Consider the following 23,800-nt stretch of genomic DNA (forward strand, 5'->3'; position numbering starts at 1 on the left):
CTGGCTCTGTTTATTCAAGTTATTCAGTACTTTTTGTTTCTGCTAGCTTTTTATTCAAAATGAATGGTTCCGTGTTTCTAAACATGGAATTTTATTATAATATGAATTTTTTATGAATATTTTGATGTGGTAGAGCTTTGAAATTCAGTAAATTTTAAGACAATACAAAATTTTTATAATTTCTGTGCTTAAATTGGGATTATTTAATTAATTAAAATTTTATATCCATATGAGTGGCGACATCTGGTAATGGATTAAAGAACTATCGATAATAAGATTCCACAATATTGATTACAAATAATAAGACTAAAAAAAAACTTTTTTTAATTTAAACTTAAGGTGTTGAAACAAAATTATAAATTCTTGAATCATCACAAATATTAGGAGGAAATTAAACTATAAAAACTATAAAGTCCCTATGAATTCAGGAAAATTACAATATTATAATTGCGATGACAAATTGATGAATACGAATTCCAAATTGAATATTTATTTAAAGTCTTTTCATCAGCTCTTCTGTCCTTTAAAATTCCATTTTTACCGCCAGATTTTTCGTAGGGAGTTCTCTATTTTTTAGATATTAATAAAATCGTGCTAATTCTTTAACTTTTTATTTAAAAAAAATGTTAAAAAATACATTGCATTGTGAACGTAATCAAAGAATCTGAATTTTAGCTGGATTTTTCTGAAAGAAAATTCAATCTTCTTTAAAGAATTTTCTGATATTAATTTTTTCTTTCAGGGTTTCTTTTTATCCTATTCAGAGTTTTCAGATGTCCTCAAACTTTTATCTTTTATTATATTATAGTGTAACAACTGTATCATTAAGTAATCAAGGCTATCTTCTCCTTCCTTTATAGTTTTTTTTTTTTTTTTTGTATTCTGATGGCTATTTTACTCTCCTGCTCTATTCAGTTCCTCAATTTAGCCTGTGTGGATGAAGGAATACTTCATGGATTGTAGAAAGGGACAAGAGATCTTTTCTCACAATTACATTTTTATATCGCTTTTCTATTTTTTTTCTTAAAATTTTCACTCGATATAGTTTTGTGATATTTAAAAAAATCTGAATTATAATCATGAATAAATTTTAGTGTATTTTTAAACAATCGTATGTTTTATTTGTGGTTTTTAAAACTTTATATATAAATTATGCTAAAAAAATATGTTTGTAAAAGAACCAAGACAAAAAAATATAAATACAGGGTGTCGCAAAAAAATGTGTACACACTTTAAATAATTGTAAATTCGGGGTTTATTATAATTCGAATAATTTTCAACATGTAAAAGATTCTACAAATATCATTCTATTGTCTTGTTATCGCATGTTCTCAAACTGATGATCGTTCTGCTCCAGACACTGCTGACAAATCGAAGCGATGGAATAGCACACATGATGGAACAATTCCCTTGGGATATTCGTACATTCATGTTCAATGGTTGCCCTCAATTGAACAACTGTTGCAGGTTTATGGACGTCCTGAACAGTTCCATCAGCTTCAAACTTATCTCTAATTCGAGTGATGGTAACTCGTGTAGGTGGTTCTTTGTTAAACTCCCTCTTATATTGTCTTTGCACTTCTACTGCATTTTCATACTTCCAGTAGCATTTTAGAATAAATTTTCTTTATTCAAATTCAAGCCTGTTCGGGGGGGGGGGGAACTCGGTTCAATGGGTTCAATTTGTAAAGAAAGAAGAAATAACTTAGTTATCAGCTGCTAAAATGTGTATACCTTTTTTGGGACACCCTGTATATATAGCATATTTGTCGTCATAATGATTTAATTGGAATTTCCTAGTCTCAATTAATTAACATTCTTAATAACAATCTAATGCCTTTTTATCTCTTTTTATTTCTATTTTTACGTCAGTAATTACGACTAATTTAACATTTTAAAAGTGTTTATTTTTTTAAATCCTATATTGCTGTACAGATATGAAAAATGTTTATTAAATAAGTTTTTACCAGCTATTTCTAGAACCTTAGTAGTTTTTATATAAAACATTAAAACACGTAGTTCCAAGCTACAATTTTGTGAGACTTGAGCAAGAAAAGAATATAAGAAAAAAAGAACTTGGATAGATCCAAAGACCCCGTCAATAAATTATAGAAGACAGAATTATGAAGAAACTTATGAAAGAATTGCGAAAATTCACTAACATCATGCCATTCAAAGCACGATCCTTTAAAAAAAATGCAAGTCAAATGTCAAAGAGGGAGCAGGGAATCACCGGTATGACTAGTTGTAAGATCAAAAAGAAAAAGCAGAAAAAGTTCGAATGAGAGGGAAGGCATTGTCGACTTCCTTTGAAGTTATTACATCCACCGGCTGTGACGTGCACACAACAAAAAGGGCTTGTCTTCGGAAACGCAGAAACTTGACGAATTTTTTCTGTCGAACGACTTCTTTTTATCGTTTGGCTCACGGTCAGAGAGAAATATGTCAATTGCAGGTGAGGAATTATTTTTCAACAAATCATGTTTATGTCAATATTGTGATTCTGATAAGCATTTGTAATGCATGATAGGATTGTTTTGTTTTGGTTCACTTCTATAAACTATGATTAATTATAAAAAAAAAGATAAAATATTGATAATGGATTTTTAATTGTTTTGAAAGAAGTTACTTTCGATCCGGTATCGAATAATAACTGTTTATTTGTTTCTACTTTCTTGATTTTGTGAAGAAGAAGAATTTCATAGAATATTGTTAAGTCCTATGATATATATATATATATACTCATAAATGATTTTTCTGCTTTTATAAGAACAACTTTTTGATTTATTAAAATTGTTCTTATGGTGAGTTTTAATATGCGAAATTGAATTCAGAACATTAACAAAAATTATTCTGATTTTTGTTATTTGATTAAAGCAATTATATATTTTTTTCAAATGCTTAAAGTCCCTTCAGATTTAGTCATATTTGGATAAAATTGTAAAAATAATATTTCTGAAATTTTAAACTACAAAATCTTATTTTTTCTAAATTTATTGCTATATCAGGGGCAACCTTGGAGATATAATAACTAAGCAAAACGAATTTGTTTTGTCAAAATAAGAGTAAAAAGATGCAGCATTATAATGACGATAAATATAATTTGCACGAAATAATCTTGATCATAATTTTTGTACATTAAGCGAGAGATAAGAGATAACAATAGTGATTTCATTTTCGTTGTACATTATAAAAAAATGTGTTTTCAGAAACGTCCCATTATTACTTCAATCCATTTTGTGTTTTATTTGCTTCATGTTTGTAATTGATCTTCTTAATCTTATTCACAAACAGTTTTCAAAATTTTGTACACTCAAATGTTCTAGATGACAACATTGGATTTTTTTCCAATGCTTATTTTTTATTTTTCAAGTAATTAAATTAAATTTTGATTTTTTATTACTGCGTTATCTAGTAGAGAATTCAAGAAAAATTATTTTGTAGGTTCGCAAGTATTTATAATTATGAATTATAAATTAACAAGTAAAAAATATATATAATTAACAAAAGCTATCTATTTTTTAAGTTATTAAAAATGTAATATTAGGAACTTTTTTTTAATTTTTAGACATTTTTTGTTAACTTTATTTATGTCAGTTCCTTGAAAAGGAATTCTTTAATCTATTTTTCACTTACTTCTTGATGCCTTATTGCTAAAAAATTTGTACACTTATTTATTTTTAATTATAATAAAATACTACTTTTAATACTACTTTAAAAGTTCAGAACTGTATTTCTATAGATATAATTAAATTTTTATGATAAATTTAATTAAATTTTGATTCCTTACAAGTGGTGCCACCTGGATAGTTCATTTGGGGAATTATTGATTTCCGTATTCTATAACATTTAGAATAATAAATTATGAACTTAAGACTAACATTTTAAAAAAGAATTGAAATAAAAAAGTTTGCTCCATTCAGTAAAATAATAAAATTGTGTTTTTAAAGAATTGGTTTGACTAAATTTATTTCCACAAGTTAATACTCAAAAGTTTTTAGGCCTTATAAAAAATTTATTTACATATTTTTATTTAAAAAATTTTGAAACTTTTGCAGCTTTCAGCTGTAGAGCTGCAGTTTTTCGGTATTCATTTTCAAAACGTAAAGGCATAAATCAGATTTGTTTCCAAAATTTACATATAATATTTGAAAAATTTAACGGCAGATTTCTTATATTTGCATTAAAATGTCTTAACAGAAGTAGATACTATATTCTTTAAAATTTTTACAGCTTTTTTCTTAGAGATCATATTGGCAAGCATTGTCATAGCATCTGTTTCTGCTTCGATTCCAAATTGCATTTCATGTCCATGTGGTTCTGGTATCCAGAATTATACGTAAGTATTCATTTTTAATCTTTTATTGATTGTTCTGAATTCGAATTAACTTTAATCCATTTCGAATTAACTTTAAATAAAATCTTATAATTTCACTTCAATTATAAGGTCAATTAAATAAAACCTTATAGTTAAAGTCGTGTAAACTATATTTTGAATGTTTAGGATCAATTAATTACCTTCTATCTAAACAAGGTAACAACCCTCGTCTATAATGCATTACAAGTTTTTGATAGTTTCTACATTTTAGTTCTGAATTAGGCGAAAAAAAGTATTTTTGGAATAATATATGCGGGTCTACTTGTGAAAATGTGAGCATAATAATACAAAATGGATTGAAAAAAATCTAAAAAACAATACCTGAAACCCTTTACCTAGAAGTTGAATACTTGCATGCAGTTTTAGACCAACACTATATGTAACAAGAAGAGTAAATTTGTCTAAACACTCATTTTTTTTGTTACGATTGAATAAATAATAAATGAGACGTTTTAACATTTACATTGATATTCACTTTGATGAAAATATTAGAAATACCTTTGTTTTTAAGTATCATTATTTTTTTTTATTTTATTACGAGTTGCATCCATTCAGTGATAATAACTAACACGTTTTTTTATATGATTCCCGGTTCACTAATAAAAAAAATGTTTGTTTATTATTATGAAAAGTGAAGAGAAATGGCCCAAAAATTAAGTTAAAGCTTTATTGAACACTCTTGAATTGATTACTCTTTTATTACTTTTATAATGGAGTGAAAAGCATTCTCATCCAATAATACAGGTTAATTATAAAATTATCACTAGATTTAAACTCATTTTATTTCAAAATGTTTTAAAATTATAGAAATAAGCATTGCCTTAAAAAAACGAAGATATTTCAAATTTTTTTGAAAGAATTATGGAAAATGTTCTATATATCTACTATTTGTCATATAAAGCATGTTTATAAATTAGTTTAATTTTCCTTTAAGTAATGAAAGTATGCTGTTTAAATTCCTAAACACATTTTAATTTGATTCCGAAGTTCATTTAGTGTAGAGGTATACATTAAGAGCCACAATTTCATTCCTGGGGGAAAATCGGAAAGAATAAGTTCTGAAAACCTTAGAAATAGCATGAAAAGAGAAAATTTAAACAACATCACATGGTCAATCCAAGCTTCTAGATAAAATAAAACACTTTTCTTCTTTTTGCTTTATTATAAAATGAATCTGAGAAACCATTTGGTAACTAGTAAAAGTGCTACAACACAACAAAGCAAAAAAAATCTAACATTTGCTTCTTTTTTTAAGACTATAATTCCTTATTTAAACATTGCATCATTTCAAAACTCCATTATTATTTTGCAATAATCCAAAATAATTCTGAATTTCCCGTCGGAAACCATAAATTCATTCCGGTGGGAAATTCATAATTCTGAATTTCCCGCCGGAAACCGCCACAATTATGAAACTGAAGCAGCAAAGCTTTTGCGGGAAGTCTTTTGCAGTTTTAACTATATTTAACTGACTTTTTCCCCCGATATTAATCAAGGCTGTTCGATTGATAATGAGATAGATAATTTTTTTCCCAATCTAAATCTTTCCCAGTGACGTTCGAGTCGTTGGAAAAATGTATTGAAATTTTCTAATTTAATCTAATAATAATCTAATTTAAGTATGTCGAGTGGATTTTGAATATCTTACTACATCGTATTAATGAAGTTTACATTGTATTCACTAAAACTAGTAAATTTCTTAATCTAATGAGGTGAACCTTTGATTCATCCAGTCGCTCTCATTGTAAAAATATATTATAAAAAATTAATAATGTAATTTTTTTTTTTTTTTTTTGGTTTCTGATTGCGTTATTGCTTAGTCAACAAATGGTTATAAAATACAACGAAAAACATTTTGTATAACACTTTTAATATAATAATTTGAAACCACTATAAATCACGGATAATAATCAATGGATTTCAGCTTGCTACTTTCCCAGCACATTTGTAATATCGCTAATTTTTTATAATATTAAAATTTTTCAAGAATTTTTTTAAATATTTTTTTTCTTTTGACAGACAGCATAAAAAATAAATGAGTAAAATTATACAAATTTTTTAATGAATAAAATCTTGTTAGCTGAAATTTCAATAGAAATATTTTTAGCTAATAAATAAAAGCTAAAATATACGGATTAAAAATTTAATTATCTTTTGGTCTACATATTTCATTTTTTACTTTTCTGAAACAAAATATGAAATGCACTATTTTTTATCTAATAATCTAATAAATGATATTTATATCAACTAACACTTTCTCATACAATGACGCATCTGACACGTGCATCGAATTAGGGAGTTTTTAAACATTATATCTACAATTAAGTGAAAATATTAAGTAAACTCAAAATGCAAAAATAACAGAAAAGCTTCAATACCTTAAAGCTTCTTATATTAATATAGAAATTAAAATAACAATAAGTGCCTCAGATTGGATGTTTTATCGAATTGGAAGTTAATTGATACATCAAGGGGTTAAAGCGTACTTTTAAAAAGAAGATCATTTCTGGGGTGTTTTTTTTTACTGGAATAAAAGAATGATTTATTTGATTTTTCTGCCAAATCAATTATTTTTAGTGTGTGGACAAATTTGTATTCTTTTCTAATTGCTCCAACCATCAGAAATATACCTCTTTCAATGATGTCATATCAACATAAAATAATATCGTAAAGGAATCTCCCCAGATTTCGTTTGACCATGAAAATCTAACTTAAAGTCCGTTTGTTAAAGGTCACACAGAAACAACACTTTTAAATGCTAGTTTAATATATCAACACGTAAACTAGGAAAGATAACTATTTCCATTGTATTTCCAGCATACAAAATTCACTGCTCATGATTTTGAATATTAAAAGCATTTCTATACCAAATGTTTCTCTTTTAAATTAGATTTTAGAAGAGGATACAATCCATTAAAAAGTTAAGATTTAGGCTTAATTTGTTGGAACTTTCTTTTGGAAAAGGATAAATTTTGATTTAAGCAGGTTCCATTTTTGCAAAACCGGGTGGGGAACAAGGAATAGTTTACTATATTGGTTGTGACTGAAAGAATATTGAGAGTCCCTACTTTACATAATATAATAAGAATTTTGTAATGGCTTAAAAATATTTTATTTATTCCCTTTACTACCATGAATTGATGCAAGATAGCTCAGCTAATTTTGTGTTTGTTAGTCATGAATATTCATCGCAACTACTAATATCAAGCGGTCTGATAGTTAAATTGATTGCTCTCATATCCAACCAAATATAATTACGGTAATTTTATACGTGATAGATTAGATATCAGTTTTTAATGCTTTTACTAAGCCTTATATATGCTTTAAGCACATATATGCCTAATGCCGGACACACAGGAATGTAACTCATATCTATCTGTTCCTTGACCCTCTGGTTAAATGCTGACTAAAACATGGAAGAAACGAAGAGTTTGACAAAGAAATCAGGAAGTCCTTTCCGTTCTTTTCAAGTTATTACGAAATAAGGTTTTAGTTGTTTGTTTCATTAGCAGTGAAACCACCTATCGCAATAAGCAGACAGAATAGAAAATTGAATGGAAATGGTAAGCTCAGTGATAAGAATCGACATAGATTAAATAAATAAAGAAATTGAAATGTATTTACTAAATAAAGGCAAAAACAAAGGCCAAAAATAAAGGTAAAAACTCTGTTTACGCAGCATTGTAGTATGATTGTTTTTGAATGGCTTATTACATTTGATAGCTCATGAACCAACCACTTATGAGGAATATATTAATAATCCATTTCTGTACTAAACAATATTTGATTAATTCCGGAGTCCTGGCATAGGGGTAGCGCGTCTTCCCCGTAATCTGGGCGTCCTGGGCTCGAGTCCCGGTTTGGGCATGGATCTGTGAGATGTTGTTCTATCTGTGAGATGTGTGAATGTGCCCTCCTGTAAAAAGGGGTTGTGCAAGCGAATGAGTGATATGTGAGTAGAAGTCATACTCTTGGCGCTACTATAAAAATAAGAGACGCTCCCCCACCGGCTTAAAATCGCTGTCTTCGTAACAGCGGGCTTGTTCATGGCAAGTGCCATAAGAAACAACAACAACAACATTTGATTGATAGAAATGTGATAGAATCAACAGAAACTTTGAAAAAATAAGAACCTTGATCTTTACACTGCAAAATGAGGAGGCATTCACAAAGTTATAAAATCAGGAATTTTGATTCGAAGGTATAATTAAAGAAACTTGCATGATAAAATAAAATGCTAGATCTACTATCGTAGTATTTTCAATATACTGATATGGAAAAAGATATAATATTTTATAACAAATATTTAATAGTTATTCATAGATAAATTAAAAAATAAAACACGCTGTAAGATAATGAGATTTTCTTTTTTTAAATTTTATAATGCCCTGCTGCCATTTATTTAGTGTATATAATTGCAAATAATCGTTCCATCAGAAATGTATTATTATTGTGATTTTTTTTAAATTCAGTAATGCATTATTCTATTTCAGACATTGCATAGACAAATCATTACTTGAAGATTTCACCTGTGAGAGATGGTCACGCTGCCAGACCTGCAAAGCCAACACAACTTCTTGCATAACCTGTCCACCAGATCGGTTTGGGCCTACCTGTTCAGAAAGTAAGGCATGATGTATAAGTTTTATTTTTTGACCCTTGTCGTTAAAATTGATATCTTCAAGTAAAAGTAAAAAAAAGATATCTTTTATTGTTTGATTTGACAGTCCAGAAAATTTAAACTCCCCGTGTCACGACGGCGTGTACAGAAAATTTAATCTCTTTCTGTTACGATGTTCTAAACTAACAAGAATAACATACTGCTCTATTAAAGTTGATTTCTTAAATGTAAAAGTAAGAAGAGATTCTTTCATTGTTTTCTTATACAACAAAAAACATTTCAGTCTCCTAGTATGATGGCATTCTAAACTAACAAACATAACATAACATGTTATTAAAATGGATTTCTTGAATATAAAAGTAAGCAGAGATTTCTTCATTGTTTGACTACACGGCACAGGAAACTCCTACCTCCTTGTAGCACGATAGCTATTTAAACTACCAAATTTAACATAATATAATATCTAGACTCTTTTTTAGCATATTAACTCATTCCTTGAAAATCATTAGATACCAAACTGTGGATCATAAGAAATTAGACTAATATGTTGCTATTGAATCTCGAAGCCCATTATTTATCATATTATCTAGATAATCTGGAAATTAACTGTTTCATAAGAGGGCAAAATAATTTATAAGATAAAAATTTTCTGCCACTCACCTCGGTTCTCTGCACATTCACGTTTTTCGAATTGTCAATAAAACAAAAGTTTGCTTATCTAATTTATGTTCCTTTTCCCATTTTTATTTTTCCTTTCATTCATTGACTACTGTGAAAGGAAAAGAATGATCAAGATATTATATATACTATATAAAAATAACAATTTAAGCCCAAATACATTTTTTTTTTTTTTTTTGGAATCCTGTGAACATTGCCGAGAAAAAAATGTTCGACAAAAAGATAAAAAAAAATTGACGATTTATGTGTTTTTCAGTTGATAATATATAATTGCATTTCGTTGTTTGCCGAAATTTTAAGAAAGCAAGAATGTTACTGCTGTCTCAACAAAAATTAATTTTCACTTTTAAAATGCCTAGAAGATAACAGTGGATTAATAGGCAATAACAGAAATGGAACAGCTTTATGTATTTTAATGGATCTGTCTAGTTAATCACACTAGTAGCACACAAATACTTTACAATATTGTATGGCATTGATTTCCCTATATTGTATAATATTATAGAATATTGATTAATATCATAAAATATCACACAATATTATATAATATTGTGGAATATTGATTAATACCATATCGCACAATATTGTACAATGCTGCGCAACAGACTTTGCTATCTAGGCTACACATTACCTAGATAATCTTCATATTACTTTTTTTCCACATCTTAGCGATCACTTTTTAAACAGATTATTAAGTGTTAATTTTTCTTAATTGTTAAATATCGGAGGATTTTGACCAGGGCAAATTTAACAATTTTAAGATTACCGAATAAAATATTAAATTTTTTATAGTGAATTCATTTTTGAGATGTTATATCAGAAAATTATAGCATTTAATTAATGAAAAATAGCTTAATTAAATTGATTTATTAGAATTACCCATATTATTAGGAATCTGATTCGCGACAATGAAATATCGCTAAGTAATGAAATGGATATCTGAATCTACGTAAAACTCGTAAGACTGGCATGTATGTGTAACAAAATCGTAAAAAAGTATGGCCTCCAAACTGAAAATCCTCTATGTCCATTTCCTTGGTAATTTTTCCTTGGAATTTTTATTTATCTGTATATGACTTTAGATGAAGATACACTCAGAATTTCTATCTTCTTATTTATTTCGATAACTACATAAAACAATATACGACATTAACCGCTGCAACATAAAACAACTCATAAAATGAATTAATGTGCCGAAATTAAATTCATTATTGCTGCTTAAAGCTCGTAGTGTCTAATTGCAAAATGTAAAAACCTGGAGTTCCTTAGATAAGAGATTAAGAAAGTCATAGTGAAAAGTTTCTTCCTACCTACTTTTCACAAACATACATATTGTTGGGTGGTTAATATGTTGCAACATATTAACCATGAAGATATAAACACTGGATAGTTGAATAATTATGTAAGTATGAAATTCGAATTTTAAAGCATCGTAATTTGCAAATGCTCTCGGTTTGGTTCATCTGCTTTAATATTGATTTAAAAATTAACTCTTAATTATTTCAAAAATAGCGTGCACAAATACAAAAAAAAATGTATTTCACACCGCCCTAATGCTTATACAGTACATCCCCGAGAATCCGGCCTAATGTGGTGGAATGACTGGCCGGATAACAAAAAAACCCGGATAAATTGAAGTTCTACGAATTCATTTTTTCGCCTACCAGTACTAGAAGAAAATGTTTTTATTTAAAACTCTCTGTTATTATACGTATTTTCTCACTTCTTATAAAGTCCTACATTTATCTCAATGTGAACGCAGGCTCTGCCCGGTGAATCATAGAAGCAGTTACCGCTAATGCGTCGAATTAAAATAAAAGGCTCTGTAGTGATAGTTTATATACGTTTATATACTGCATTGCAAGTTTCAAGAATTTATTATGGAAGTTTAAGGATATAAACTGTTCACATTTTAATATAAATTCTGCAATGCCCAACTTAAATGCAGGAAACATAAACAAAAAAAAACATTGACGTAAATCGTAGGCCTATTTCTTAAGAAAGTTGGCTCAAATTGATTTTATTTTTCACTGAAAAATGATTACACAGATATGAAAAAGTAACCCAAAGATAATGGTCAAAACTTAAAGTTTTTTGGTTTTTAAAAAATCTTTTATAGATGACTAAATAGATGCCTTGCCTTCTTCATTTACTTAAGATAAAAGATAATTAAGCCGGATAGTCGCGAACCGGATACTCAAGTGTATACTGTATGTATAAACGTTGTTACTAAAATAGTGGAAAATAATGCTTAAAATATACTAAAAAATAATTTTTGAAATGGACTAAAACGGGTGAAAAATTATACAAAAAAAATGATATCAGTAATACAAATTTAATTTTTAAGTTTTAAATTGCTGTAGAAATATTTTAAAGACTATCGAGGAAATATGTTAACAGTTTAAACATTACATTGATTATTTAAACATTGATTTTTATGATATACATTGATAACTATATTAACATAAATTTTTATCAAATTTTGAAAAATACTTTCTTACATAATAAATGTAATAACTTACGTGACAATTGTAATAATCTTATGTCCAAAAGACTGTTTTTCTGAATGTTTTGACTTTTTTCATATCGCAAAAAGTTATTTGCAAATAAAATGCCATCCTATAAAACGTTATCACATTTAACGCATACGCATACGAAAACTATCTGAACAAAATTGATTTCAAAATATGGTCTTCCAATCGTGAAGCGGAAATCATAAAATACCGCTGGATTAGCTAAAATATGTATTAGAATTATAAGAAATATATATAAGAATATTATGTCAATATATATAAGAATATTATGTCAATATATATAAGAATATTATGTCAATATATATAAGAATATTATGTCAATATATATAATAATATTATGGCTTTCTTTTTTCAGTATTGAGTTAAAACATTGATTTCTTCTTACTCAAATTATTGCTAATTCTACAAATAGCAACTGACTTAAAAATGTTCATTTCTATTTTGAAAAACAGAATTATATAACCAAAAAGAACAACAAAATTAAAGCAAGTCTTCTGAAGTCTACTTGCTCGCAGTAAATGTGTGAGAAACATGTACTAAATTTTGACTTATCACTCAGATGGATGAGACAGGATCTGAAAGGTCAAGGTTTCTCAACTTTCAAACTTGTATGGCAGTTCCGACTACCTTTTATGTGCCTTGTAAAAACCTTCATGTTTGATTTTTTATGTTGTTAATTCTGCGGTTAGAAACAAAGTAGAACAACATACAAAACTTACAAAGACTTACAAATGCTTACAAAAAAACTGAAATGCAGTTTTTAGAAATTTTACTATTTTGATAGCGTAAATAAGTGAAGTATTATTATATAAGTTATATATTAATGTTAAGAAGATGGTTGAAAACAGTATTAAAGTAATGACTCTTTGAGTCCACATTTTAAATATCGGCTATAAATTAACTTTTAAACTTTCTGACTTAAAAAAGTATTGAAAACGAATCTTAGTATTATAAAATGATTTTATCAAGAAATTTTTTATAATGTTTCTTATTCGTGGCTAGTTATATGTATCCATGAAAAAACATTAAGAGCCAGCTCATGAAGAGACACTTTAAGTTATTCAGTAAATATTCAATTAAGTATTGAAGAGAAAAAAAATAAAAATATAAAAAATGGATTAACCACTATCAGGGAATGAAAAATTTAATTCTTTCAGTCAGGATTCAGGATGAGCATTAAATCTGAATAGATAGAAGAATTTTGGATATAAAATTAACAAGATTTAAATCTTGACAAACTTTTCCAATACTGATGGCGCCACAATTATTTCAACTCTGAGCATTATTCTTTATAGAATATTAGAATAAAATAGCATAGTAAAAAGATATTTTATATGTTCATTTATTAAATTTATTGAACCTCCAACAGAATAATTTAGAAAAATATGATTACAAGGCGACATCAAAATTGAATTTCTGCAATATATCAACAGGCGCCATCATTAAACGATACGTACATCAGAATTGTAAATCTGGCATAGAGATAATTAGACCTTTTATGTTAAATTTAACTCTGTAGAATTCACATATATAGGTAGTATCATGTTGAAATTTAATTCGATATCAACCAAATTCAACATTAAAGCCAGAGATCCATAGAATAGTCTTTAAATCGCGATTCATGTTAAAAGGAAATGTATAACATAGAGAAAAACATCAATTGTAGATTAGAAATTCTTCAACGTGTGTACTTATAAACAAATTTCAGTTAAGTATTTTGATTTTATTAAAGTTTCGAGCAATTAGCAAAAAATTATATCGAAAAATATAATTCATAGTTATTATTATCAAGTTTCAGAAGTCTTTTTTATAAACTAAAAAATGAATAATCATTCCCTAGCCTTTATGTCGATGAGATATGGTTATGTGGTGAAAAGCTTATAAGTAAGTTAACAGTAACGAAACACTGGCAATTGCTTTTGTATTTTGGTCTTGTTACTCAGCTGCTAACTGCAAGGTTCCAGGTTCTATCCTCGCGCACAACTATAGATAGCTACAGATAGTTTAGGACTCGTACGCAAATGTTTTGTACACAAGAACCTCTATACCCTTCTGTTTCATGTTCAATTTCTTACTTATCTTTGTTTACAAACATAGTATCGTACCATTTGTAATTGATTCAATTCGTTTATATTAGATATTAGTTTATATTACCATATATCACTCACTATATGTAAGAATTTCAACATGAAACAGAAGGGTATTGAGGTTCTTGTGTAGAAAACATTTGGGTACGAGTCATAAACTATCCATATCTAATCGTCATAAAGGCTAGGGAGTGATTATTCAACAAAAGAAAAAATTGTTTGAGTTTCTAATAATTGTCCTATCTGCCATCTCTTGATCAAATGGGCAACATTCATTCCATTTCGTGCCAAATACTGTGAAATATACTCGCAGCTATTGATACGCTTTCGACAGCCACATATATTTCGAACCAAATATTCTGAAATTAATTCTTGTGTCTTCATTCGTTAGAATATTTCATACACTTTCTCACAAGGTGTCCTTTGCACACCACAAGGAATGACATGATATTGAGCAGAGAATCTATAAAAGTTATAGCAATATGTAATAATATGAAAGTTTTAGATTCTCCTAATTCCTACTATATATTTCTATTTGTATTTCACTTTTAGACAAAACTTGTTCATTATCTTAAAACTTTAAACAAGTAATTCTGTTATATAAATGAATTTATTATTTCGTGCATTACGAAAACGGCTCTATGTTTTGGAACAAATTTTATATTTAGATAAGATTTTGCTGTTTAAGTTCATGTATATAGGTATCTTTCTTGAAAAAACGAGATTTTTTTTTTTTAAATTATAACAAATTATTAGAGCCTTTTTCATATCTGCTCTCATGCTGACAATTTCATATAGAACCCTCTCGAATCCGATTTCACCATGGTAAAACTACGTGTAAATTCAAAAATGTAAATAATGATAGATAAATTGTAAATTGAGTACTCTAATTTAGCAAATTGTTTCTAATAACATGTTACACGAAATGCATTTATGATTTTTTTTATATAAATGACCAGTTCATATATAAGTAAAATTGAAAAATATCCGTATGTAATCAGTAGATAATTCGTATCTAAATAATTTTTCCAAAAAAAAACACAATTTAAAAAAAAAACCTGTTAAGCAAATTTCGGTTTATCAAATATTGATTAATACAGTTGCAGTATTAAATATGGTAGATTGATCTTAATATGATTAATGTAAATCAATTGTGCTTGAACTTTTCATGTTTTACTGTTAACTTTTATAATTATGATTTAGAATTTATAATTAATTATACATGAAACTTCTTAAAAATACTTTTCAAAAAATTTATTAAGATTAAAGACTGCGCTATTACTTTATTCTGATTTTATTTTTGAAATAGTAAGATTCAAATGATAAATACATGATTAACTATATTCTGGATAATATTTTTCATTTCTCAATTTCAGAAGTGCACATTCGAAAGAAAAGACAAGATGATCCGGAATTGTATAATCATCCAAGGCATTCTAGTAAGAAAAAAATTTTAATAAATTATGATTGCTTTTTTTTATTCCCTTAAGTCAATAACAGTTCATATGTGTGACTCACTTCATTAAGAGGCGTGCTAATTAAATGGAAAAACCCATTAGTTCAATTTTAGAAAATGATTCACAGGGAAAGGAAAATCAAAGACAAAATGAGTCATTTTTCTCTATATCTGCCTCCCTATTCCATCTTTTCTAACGGATTACTTCCCACTCTAAACCACAAAAGTGCTGGCCGAAATGTTGCTTTGGCAGATTCAAGGCGTAGAATAGGGAAAAGGCAATGGACCGCCCAGAGTGGGCGAGTCTCAAACATGTTCTGGAACTCTGCAGATGATCGCCTTTTTGGGAACTTAACCATATATCTAAACCACTCGTCCTTACAGAATTAAATCAATGTTTGAAAATGCACTAATATCCTTTTACAAAACAAATAATTTTGTTTGGAAAACTCAATGCAACTACCAACTAGCTTTAATACAAGATAGCTAATCCAATTTTTTTAATTTTTTGTGAGAAAGTATTAAAATATTAGAGTAGTCTCAGAAAATGTGCCTATGCATGAAACTGACTATCACTATCTATACAAAATGGAAGCACTTACACAAAATTATTCGCATTATATTATAATATTTATTTTTGTAATATTTTATTTATATTTTTGCTATATTTTAATTTGCACGATCTTAGTAAGTAATGAATGAATGCATTTCATTATTGTATTATTGGCATTTTTAAATCAAATAATCAATATTGGCTTTATATATTAATCAACAAAAAATTACGTTTACTACTCAAAAACATCATATGCATCTTCAGTTTGGAACAGAATCTCCAGAAAGCTCTAGAATGAGCAATTCTTTGCTAGAACACACATCATGCACCAGCTTCTGTATAATAATAGTAAAGAAAAATCTATCCAACTTATTTTCCACCAATTCAGACCTTCAGTTTCACCATACCGTGCCTTAACTCAATAATTTACTTATGGGCATTTTTTGTTTTGTTCTTTTATAGAGAATAGTTATTATGCCTCTCCTTGAATTAGGACGTTTCACTTTTAAAGTGCTTTTTTTACTTCCTTGAGTACGAAGTATAAAAAGAGAAAATATTATTACCAGGAATTCGAGATTTTAACGATTCCCTGTCTTTCAAATTTTTCTGAGTCCGAAAAGAATTCAAACATTATGTCTCTCTGCCTGTGCACACGATAACTCAAAACCGCTTTCAGCTGGATGAATGAAATTTGTTATTTGGTGTTTAACCTAAATTAGTACATTTCTATTAAATTTTAAACGGACCTCTTTAAAGGAAGTTTCTCTATCGAGGTATCCAAATTCGGATAGACGGAATTGGTTTTGTAGTTAAATTAATATTAATTCCAAAGCGAAGATAGTTGAGACAAATTTTTAATGTCTATAATGTAAATGCGCTCCAAATTTTGAAAACAAACCCAAATAAGAGGTCTACCTATCTATATTTTTACAACAATATAAACGCGATATTTTAGTAAGGTATAATTTTGGTATAAATTTACACCTGAAAAAAATGGCTGAATATTTCAGGTCTAGAGACTTGCGGAGTAATTCAAAAAGAAGGAGAAAACTTAAAATATTGGTTTCTAATGAAAGACTATAGATAGACACTTGTAGAAAACATCACTGCATAAAGAAAAATTCAAAGTTATATCTTTTGCGTTCAAATAATTCTAGTAAAAGTGGAGCTATTGTTCGTATGCGAGTAAAGGGCTATGCATCAGGTTGGTTGGTTGTGTGGGTTTTAAGGACGCAAAAGCCATACCTAGCCATGCTGCGCCAAACGTATGGCAAATTAGGGAGACAACGATGTTATAATGTATGGTATTATGTATATAAAAGAATCTAATTAAAAAACATTTTTAAATTCCTCATAATAAAATCTAAAAATAATAAAATAGATTTTAGCAAAAAACATACTGAAGATCCTAAAAGCAAGCAGTAATATGTTATATATAGAACATGTCTATAATTTTTGGTGGCCAAGGAAAAAGTAAAACATTGTAGACGTAAAACATTCTGATAAAATACTTAAACCACGATATAAATGAACAAGTGTTTAAAATTCACATATAATCTTTCAATTTAGATTAAAAACTGAAAAAAGGTGCTATGCATCAGGAGAAGACGTTTTGCACAGAGTGAATCCAATACAGAGTTCATTTGATCAAAGGTTTTAAAGAACTGTTTTACAGTTGGTGGAAGAAATTTGATGTTTTGGTGCAAAATAATCCGAAACATGGTTCCATATTTAAAGGGGAAAACGCTGGTCCTCCACGCGCATGAAATAAAAATGTTGAACATATCCGAACTGCTTTCGAATTTAACCATACTAAATCCATAAGAAGAGGATGCAGGAATGATGTGTGTTTAAAACGTATGTTTACTACTCTTCAAATTACGCAAGATTATTACAGCAATGAGTTCAATAACCAGAGAACAAGAACGGTTTCTTCTCGTGGGATCGATTCGTAGTTTGTTACATAACAAACAATGTAAATAGTTTGAAATCTAAGACTATGTTATTTATGCTCTGCAGCGCATTGCATATGGCAAAAGAAACATTTAATTTAATGAGTATGGATGAAATCGCTTTCTCTAACTCCGAGCTCCCCAGCAGTTTATTGTATATTATCGGGTAAATTAATAGAGTAACATTTTTCAGAGATTCGATTGTTACAATTTTTTGTTTGTGATTATTGTTGCATTTTCCGTTGAAAAGTGTTTGTAAATTCCCATATATCTAATTTTCATGTGAAATAAAAAATCAGGGAGAATGATTTCCCCAAAACATTTTTGCATACTCCCTAATACTTGTGAATTATTAACCGCATGCCGATAACGAACGATAGTTACGAAGAACATATTAGCTTGCGATCTTTTAATTTTGTTTTGGTGATTAATTAATGAGATGCAGCTGCTATACAGTACCGAATATGTCTTACCGCCAAAATTCTTACGCCAAATTCGCGTTTGATTCACAATCCTTTAGCCGCGCTTAAAGCGAAAAATCGCCAAATAATGTAGAATTCTTCCAAATTACTCACGCCAAATTCGCATTTGGTTCAAAATTGGCGACATTTTTTTTTTTTTTTTTTTTTTGTCTAATGCTAAAAAATGGATTTTTCCGACACAGCAAGGGGTCTGAAATGCTGAGATTTAAATTCGAAATTTTCGACTATTTCAATGCTTTCATATATACTTCGTATACGGGAAAGATTTTTAAAAAGAAATTTTAAATATAAATGTATATATTTTACTTTTTTTATTTACAGGTTCTTGCCCTTTCTTAGAACGTCCAGAATCAGGATCTATAAGATGTAGCCAGACAGGTAATGAGAGGTAACTATGGGCTTTCAAGATCCTATGCAAATTTTGTTTTCATTCTTCTGATGCAAATGACAGGAAAATATTATGTTTTGAAGACAGTTGCAATCAGATGGCTGAGTGAAGATCTTGTGTTTCAGTATGCATCAGATAATGATTACAGCTCATTGCCAACCTGATTTTCAAAGCTACCTATTAAATTTACTTGAGAAAGATGGTAGCACCTTTATTTTGATTGCAGACATTTAATTGATTTGCACATTTAAGTAAAATTCAAGATTTTTATGATTCAATCTATATATATTTTAAGATTTTTAAATAATTATTGTTTGATTATTGATAATTGTCTGATTATTGTTGATAATTGTTTGATTATTTTTGATAATTGTTTGTTAAATCAAGTAATAATTATCGGTGATGAAAATTATAATTTTAAATGTCAATTTAGCAGTTTAATTAACATATAATCGCTTAAAATTATTATTAATGTTTGTTAGCCATTCTTATACAAATGGAAGAAATAGAGTGCAACACTATTTGAAAATAAAATTCAGTAAAGTTGGGGTACTCTTGTCTTATATAAGACTGCCAAAAACGTTTTGGTCGAATAATTACTGTTTATAAACCATTATTCACTGATGCTGTAATTAGATAATTGTAACATTAACTATTAATGATGAAAATACAAATTTTGAATACCATATAAAGTTTGACGTTTGATATTAAAAATAAGTAAATATAATTCAAATAAGATTTGCAAACTTATCTCAATAGTAAACTTCTGCATTTCTATTAGTGATAATGTGTCATTTCTTCGTTGGAATGCAAAATAAAATAAGGAGTAAGTGATAGCAATAATCAAAATTATTATTGTTGCAACTAAAGAACCAATTGTCTAACATTTTAAGGATAGATAACAAGATTAGAGCTTTGCCTAAAAGATTGACTGCTATTGTTTTCATAAATATTATTCTTTAAATTATGGTTTTTCTCTTTCTAAAACCAGGTATAATTTCAAAATGAATTTCTTTTCATGGTTCTGCAAGGAAATTAATTATAGACTTTAACAAATTCTTTAATTTGAGAATTTAAAAGTTCTTTATTTTTTTCAAATTGGTGAAGTCAACGAGAAAGATTGAAAATATAATAATTAAAATTAATTATGATATTCTTTTCAATAAAAATATTTGTTTTGAAAACTGATTGGCTTACTTATACTATTTCTTTCTAAAACTATGAAAGAACTTTGAACCTTTATGAAACCAAGAAAGATCTATGAAAGATTTTTGAACTTTTGTGAACTTTGACCACGTTTAGTTTTAAAGCTATCAACTAAAGAAAAAAAATATAAGAATGCCAAGTAAAAAGTATTTTAGTATCTTATATATATATATATATATATATATATATATTTTATTTATCATTTCTACTACAGTTGCAAAGATATAGAAAATAAAGCAAATACCCAAATAGCAAATACCCATATATACCCATTCGAATAATAGAACAAAACATATTGCAAGCTTGGCTGAAATATATCAAGCTATTAATCAGAAATGAATGCTTCCATTTCTTTTTCATTCTAAAGATGAATGAAGAAGTTCTTTCTTCCAAATTATATGTTTGGATTTCTAGCCTGTAATGTAATGCAGCCGACCTTGCTTCAAGCGTTGCTGACAAAAAAAAGTCTTAGATTATGTTTTCCTGGTTCACGCTATGATTTAAATCAATCAACCTTGAATCCTTACTACCTTTTACGAAGTTAATTTATTCATGCTACGGAAACACCAAAATAAATAATAAAAATTAAAGTAATAAATGGTATATTAGCATAAATAAAACCTTTCTTTAAATAGGATTAGACGCTCTAACTTTAGCCTTCAAAGCCAGTTAAATTATCGATTTGCGATATAATAAAAAGATTAATGTGTAGATATTTTTGAAAATTTCACATTGTGAAAATTCTTCTTGGTTCTAAAGATAGCATCATAACTACTATTTGAGTTTTATTTTTGTTTAATAAAATAAAATATAGAAATAAACAAATTAACCTTTGTAAATTAATTCATTTCTTAAGTAAATTAAAAGCTATTACTGCATAAATCATAATTTTCCAGCAATTAATAAAACATTGTTTATAATTACATTACTTCTATAATATGTCATATTTTCTTATTTATCAATAGAAATCTGAATATCAAATTTTAATATTTTTGTAAAACATAATGAGATTCCAACGCATTCTTTGCTAAAACTCAACTTATCAATCTTAAAAATACTTTAACAAGAAAACAATGATTAAACTAATTAATGTTTATCATTGTTCATTTAATTTTTGCATTTTTGAAATATTTTGTGATAATTATTGAGATTTTCTTTCTACAAGTCGCTTCTAATACAGATTAGCGATCGTTTTTCTGTCTTTTAATTGTTATTATATAAATTCTAGCAAGAAAAGAAGCTCTTTAATTTTTATAAACTTAATAGTTCAAATGGATATTGTGTGTCGCGTTCTTTTTGAAATCGTATTCTGCTTCAATAACTAAATAATTATTTAAATTTATAGAAAAATAAAAAAAAAAGTATTAAAAATTTTTGAGCTATTTATGATTTAATTTTCATTCAGAATGCTGCTAATAAATCTTTAACATATTTGAATAATTTGTCACTAATATTTATATGTATATGATCTTAAGTGAGTAAAATTTTATACATGTTAATTCCCGTAGAAGTAACATCTATAAAATGAGTCACACTAATATAACATTCTCAATTTCGTGTAGATATTTCAGGAAGGAAAAAAATATGATTTTGCTACACGATGCAAGACAACTTGCAATTAATTTTCTGATGATATTATATTGCAATTTGATTAACAAAAAAGTGATTGATTACATTTGATGAACGAATTTGATAACAGAACGTAAATTGATACCATTTACTCTCAACTTGAAATTTTGCAAACCAATGAATTTGTATATGTATTAAATTTAAATTATCCATATTCTTAGAATTATTTTCTAATCACATTAATTTAAACCTCAATTTTCTTTCTATTTAACTTCTGAGGTGCTTGCGTTTTCCCATTCTTTTCTAGGTCTAATTTCTGCAACTTTAATTCATCAATGTCAAGCTGTAATTAGCACATGAAAAACATGCTTCAAAAATAAATATCCATTCAAATAGAATTTGTGAAAATTACCTTTTAAATCTATATGAACTCTAAATTCATTCACGCGATCTATCTTTCTTGTTTTCTTTCTTAATGGGATCAGAACGTAGCTTCTTAGTCATTGATTAGTCAAAGAATTTTAAAAGAGCTAAAACTAAGCTTTTTGCGTAATTATGATGAAGAAGCCTGTCATTTAAATAATTCCTCTTTTGCTCATTTGCTAGATGATATATTACACATATATAATTACATCTAATAAATTTCATCCACTTTCAGATACTGCACGGCCCGCTGCTTGCCAGGTTATCAATTTGAAGGTGAAGACGATGTCACTGAAATTACTCTACGATGCCGCGGTAGAGTCTGGGTTCCTCGTAGATCCTTCCCTCCTTGTAGATGTATGTTCACCGTAAACTTTTAAAATAAAATATCAAGTTGTCTCTACATTTTAAACTACATGTATCAATAAGTCAGACAAATGCTTCTAAATATAATCTTGATGAATTTTAAAATTATCGATTTATGTTAACAAATATTATGAAGAAGTTGTATTTTAAAACTGAAAGTAACTATATTCTTGAAACTATTTTTTTTCTAATTTAATTATGTGTAGAAACTTGTATTTAGTAACTTGTAATATAGTATCTCATAGCTCTTTTTCTTTATTCACATTATTAATTTGAGTTGCTAGTTACTACAAATTGTTTCTATCACATTAAAATTATTTCAGGGCAAAAGCCTAGATAAAAAGAGATTGCTCATCTTTTTTCCATTCTGATGAATATTTAATCTCCATGTAAATACTTCTCTAAACAACAACCTTTATCTGATAATGAATCGTTTAAAACAAAACAAATTACATGAAATATATCTATTTCTAAATATATGCAAGAAGGTTTGGATGTGATGTTTATACATTTCGACCGTCTAATGTCCTTGATAAAATGTTGAGAAGAATATGTTTTTATTAACTAAAGCGATCATTTTCGATATAAATATATAAAACTGAGAAGAAAATAATTAGAATAACAATCATTTTTTAAAATTATTATTCAGTTTAATTTTACTTTAAATAATTCAGGATTAGATATACCTTTAAAAATGAATTTAACAATTCGAAACATGGCTGGAAATATATTTTATATAAAAATCTTATACTTGTTCATTCTTTTTATCAAGAATTTAAAATGTATTTTTCTGTCTGGAATTTTGAAATATTATATTCGAAATTATGCTTTTGTGGCTTTTTATATGTTTGTTATTCCTGCGAATTAAAGGAATTCAAAAGTGTAAAGAACTAGATGAACAAATTTTTATATTTAGTTCTTGAAAACTAGAATCTGAATCAAATTCTAGATTGAATCAATCAATGTAAAAAAAAAATTGCATACTTCCAAGAAAATAATGAATTATATTTTTAGTCTGTACATTTATTTATATGAACAGTGTATCTCCGTTCATGGAAAATTTTAAATTGATACACTTGATTATATGAACTTCATATTATCGTTTAG

At 27.6% G+C, this 23,800-nt stretch overlaps 1 protein-coding gene across 1 annotated transcript in view; it reads left to right on the forward strand.

Moving 5' to 3' along the window:
- Window positions 1-2,302: 2,302 nt before the first annotated feature.
- LOC129985031 (clotting factor C-like) overlaps window positions 2,303-23,800 on the forward strand; it is a 56,224-nt gene continuing 34,726 nt past the window's right edge. The window contains exons 1-6 of the mRNA XM_056094959.1: window positions 2,303-2,455; window positions 4,234-4,339; window positions 8,872-9,002; window positions 15,675-15,737; window positions 19,063-19,129; window positions 22,563-22,684. Of these exons, the coding sequence (XP_055950934.1) occupies window positions 2,443-2,455; window positions 4,234-4,339; window positions 8,872-9,002; window positions 15,675-15,737; window positions 19,063-19,129; window positions 22,563-22,684 (502 nt within the window). The 5' untranslated portion in view covers window positions 2,303-2,442. The remainder of the gene's footprint in view (window positions 2,456-4,233; window positions 4,340-8,871; window positions 9,003-15,674; window positions 15,738-19,062; window positions 19,130-22,562; window positions 22,685-23,800) is intronic.

This window comes from Argiope bruennichi, chromosome 9 (assembly GCF_947563725.1).
Source record: "Argiope bruennichi chromosome 9, qqArgBrue1.1, whole genome shotgun sequence".
Lineage (NCBI taxonomy): Eukaryota > Metazoa > Arthropoda > Arachnida > Araneae > Araneidae > Argiope > Argiope bruennichi.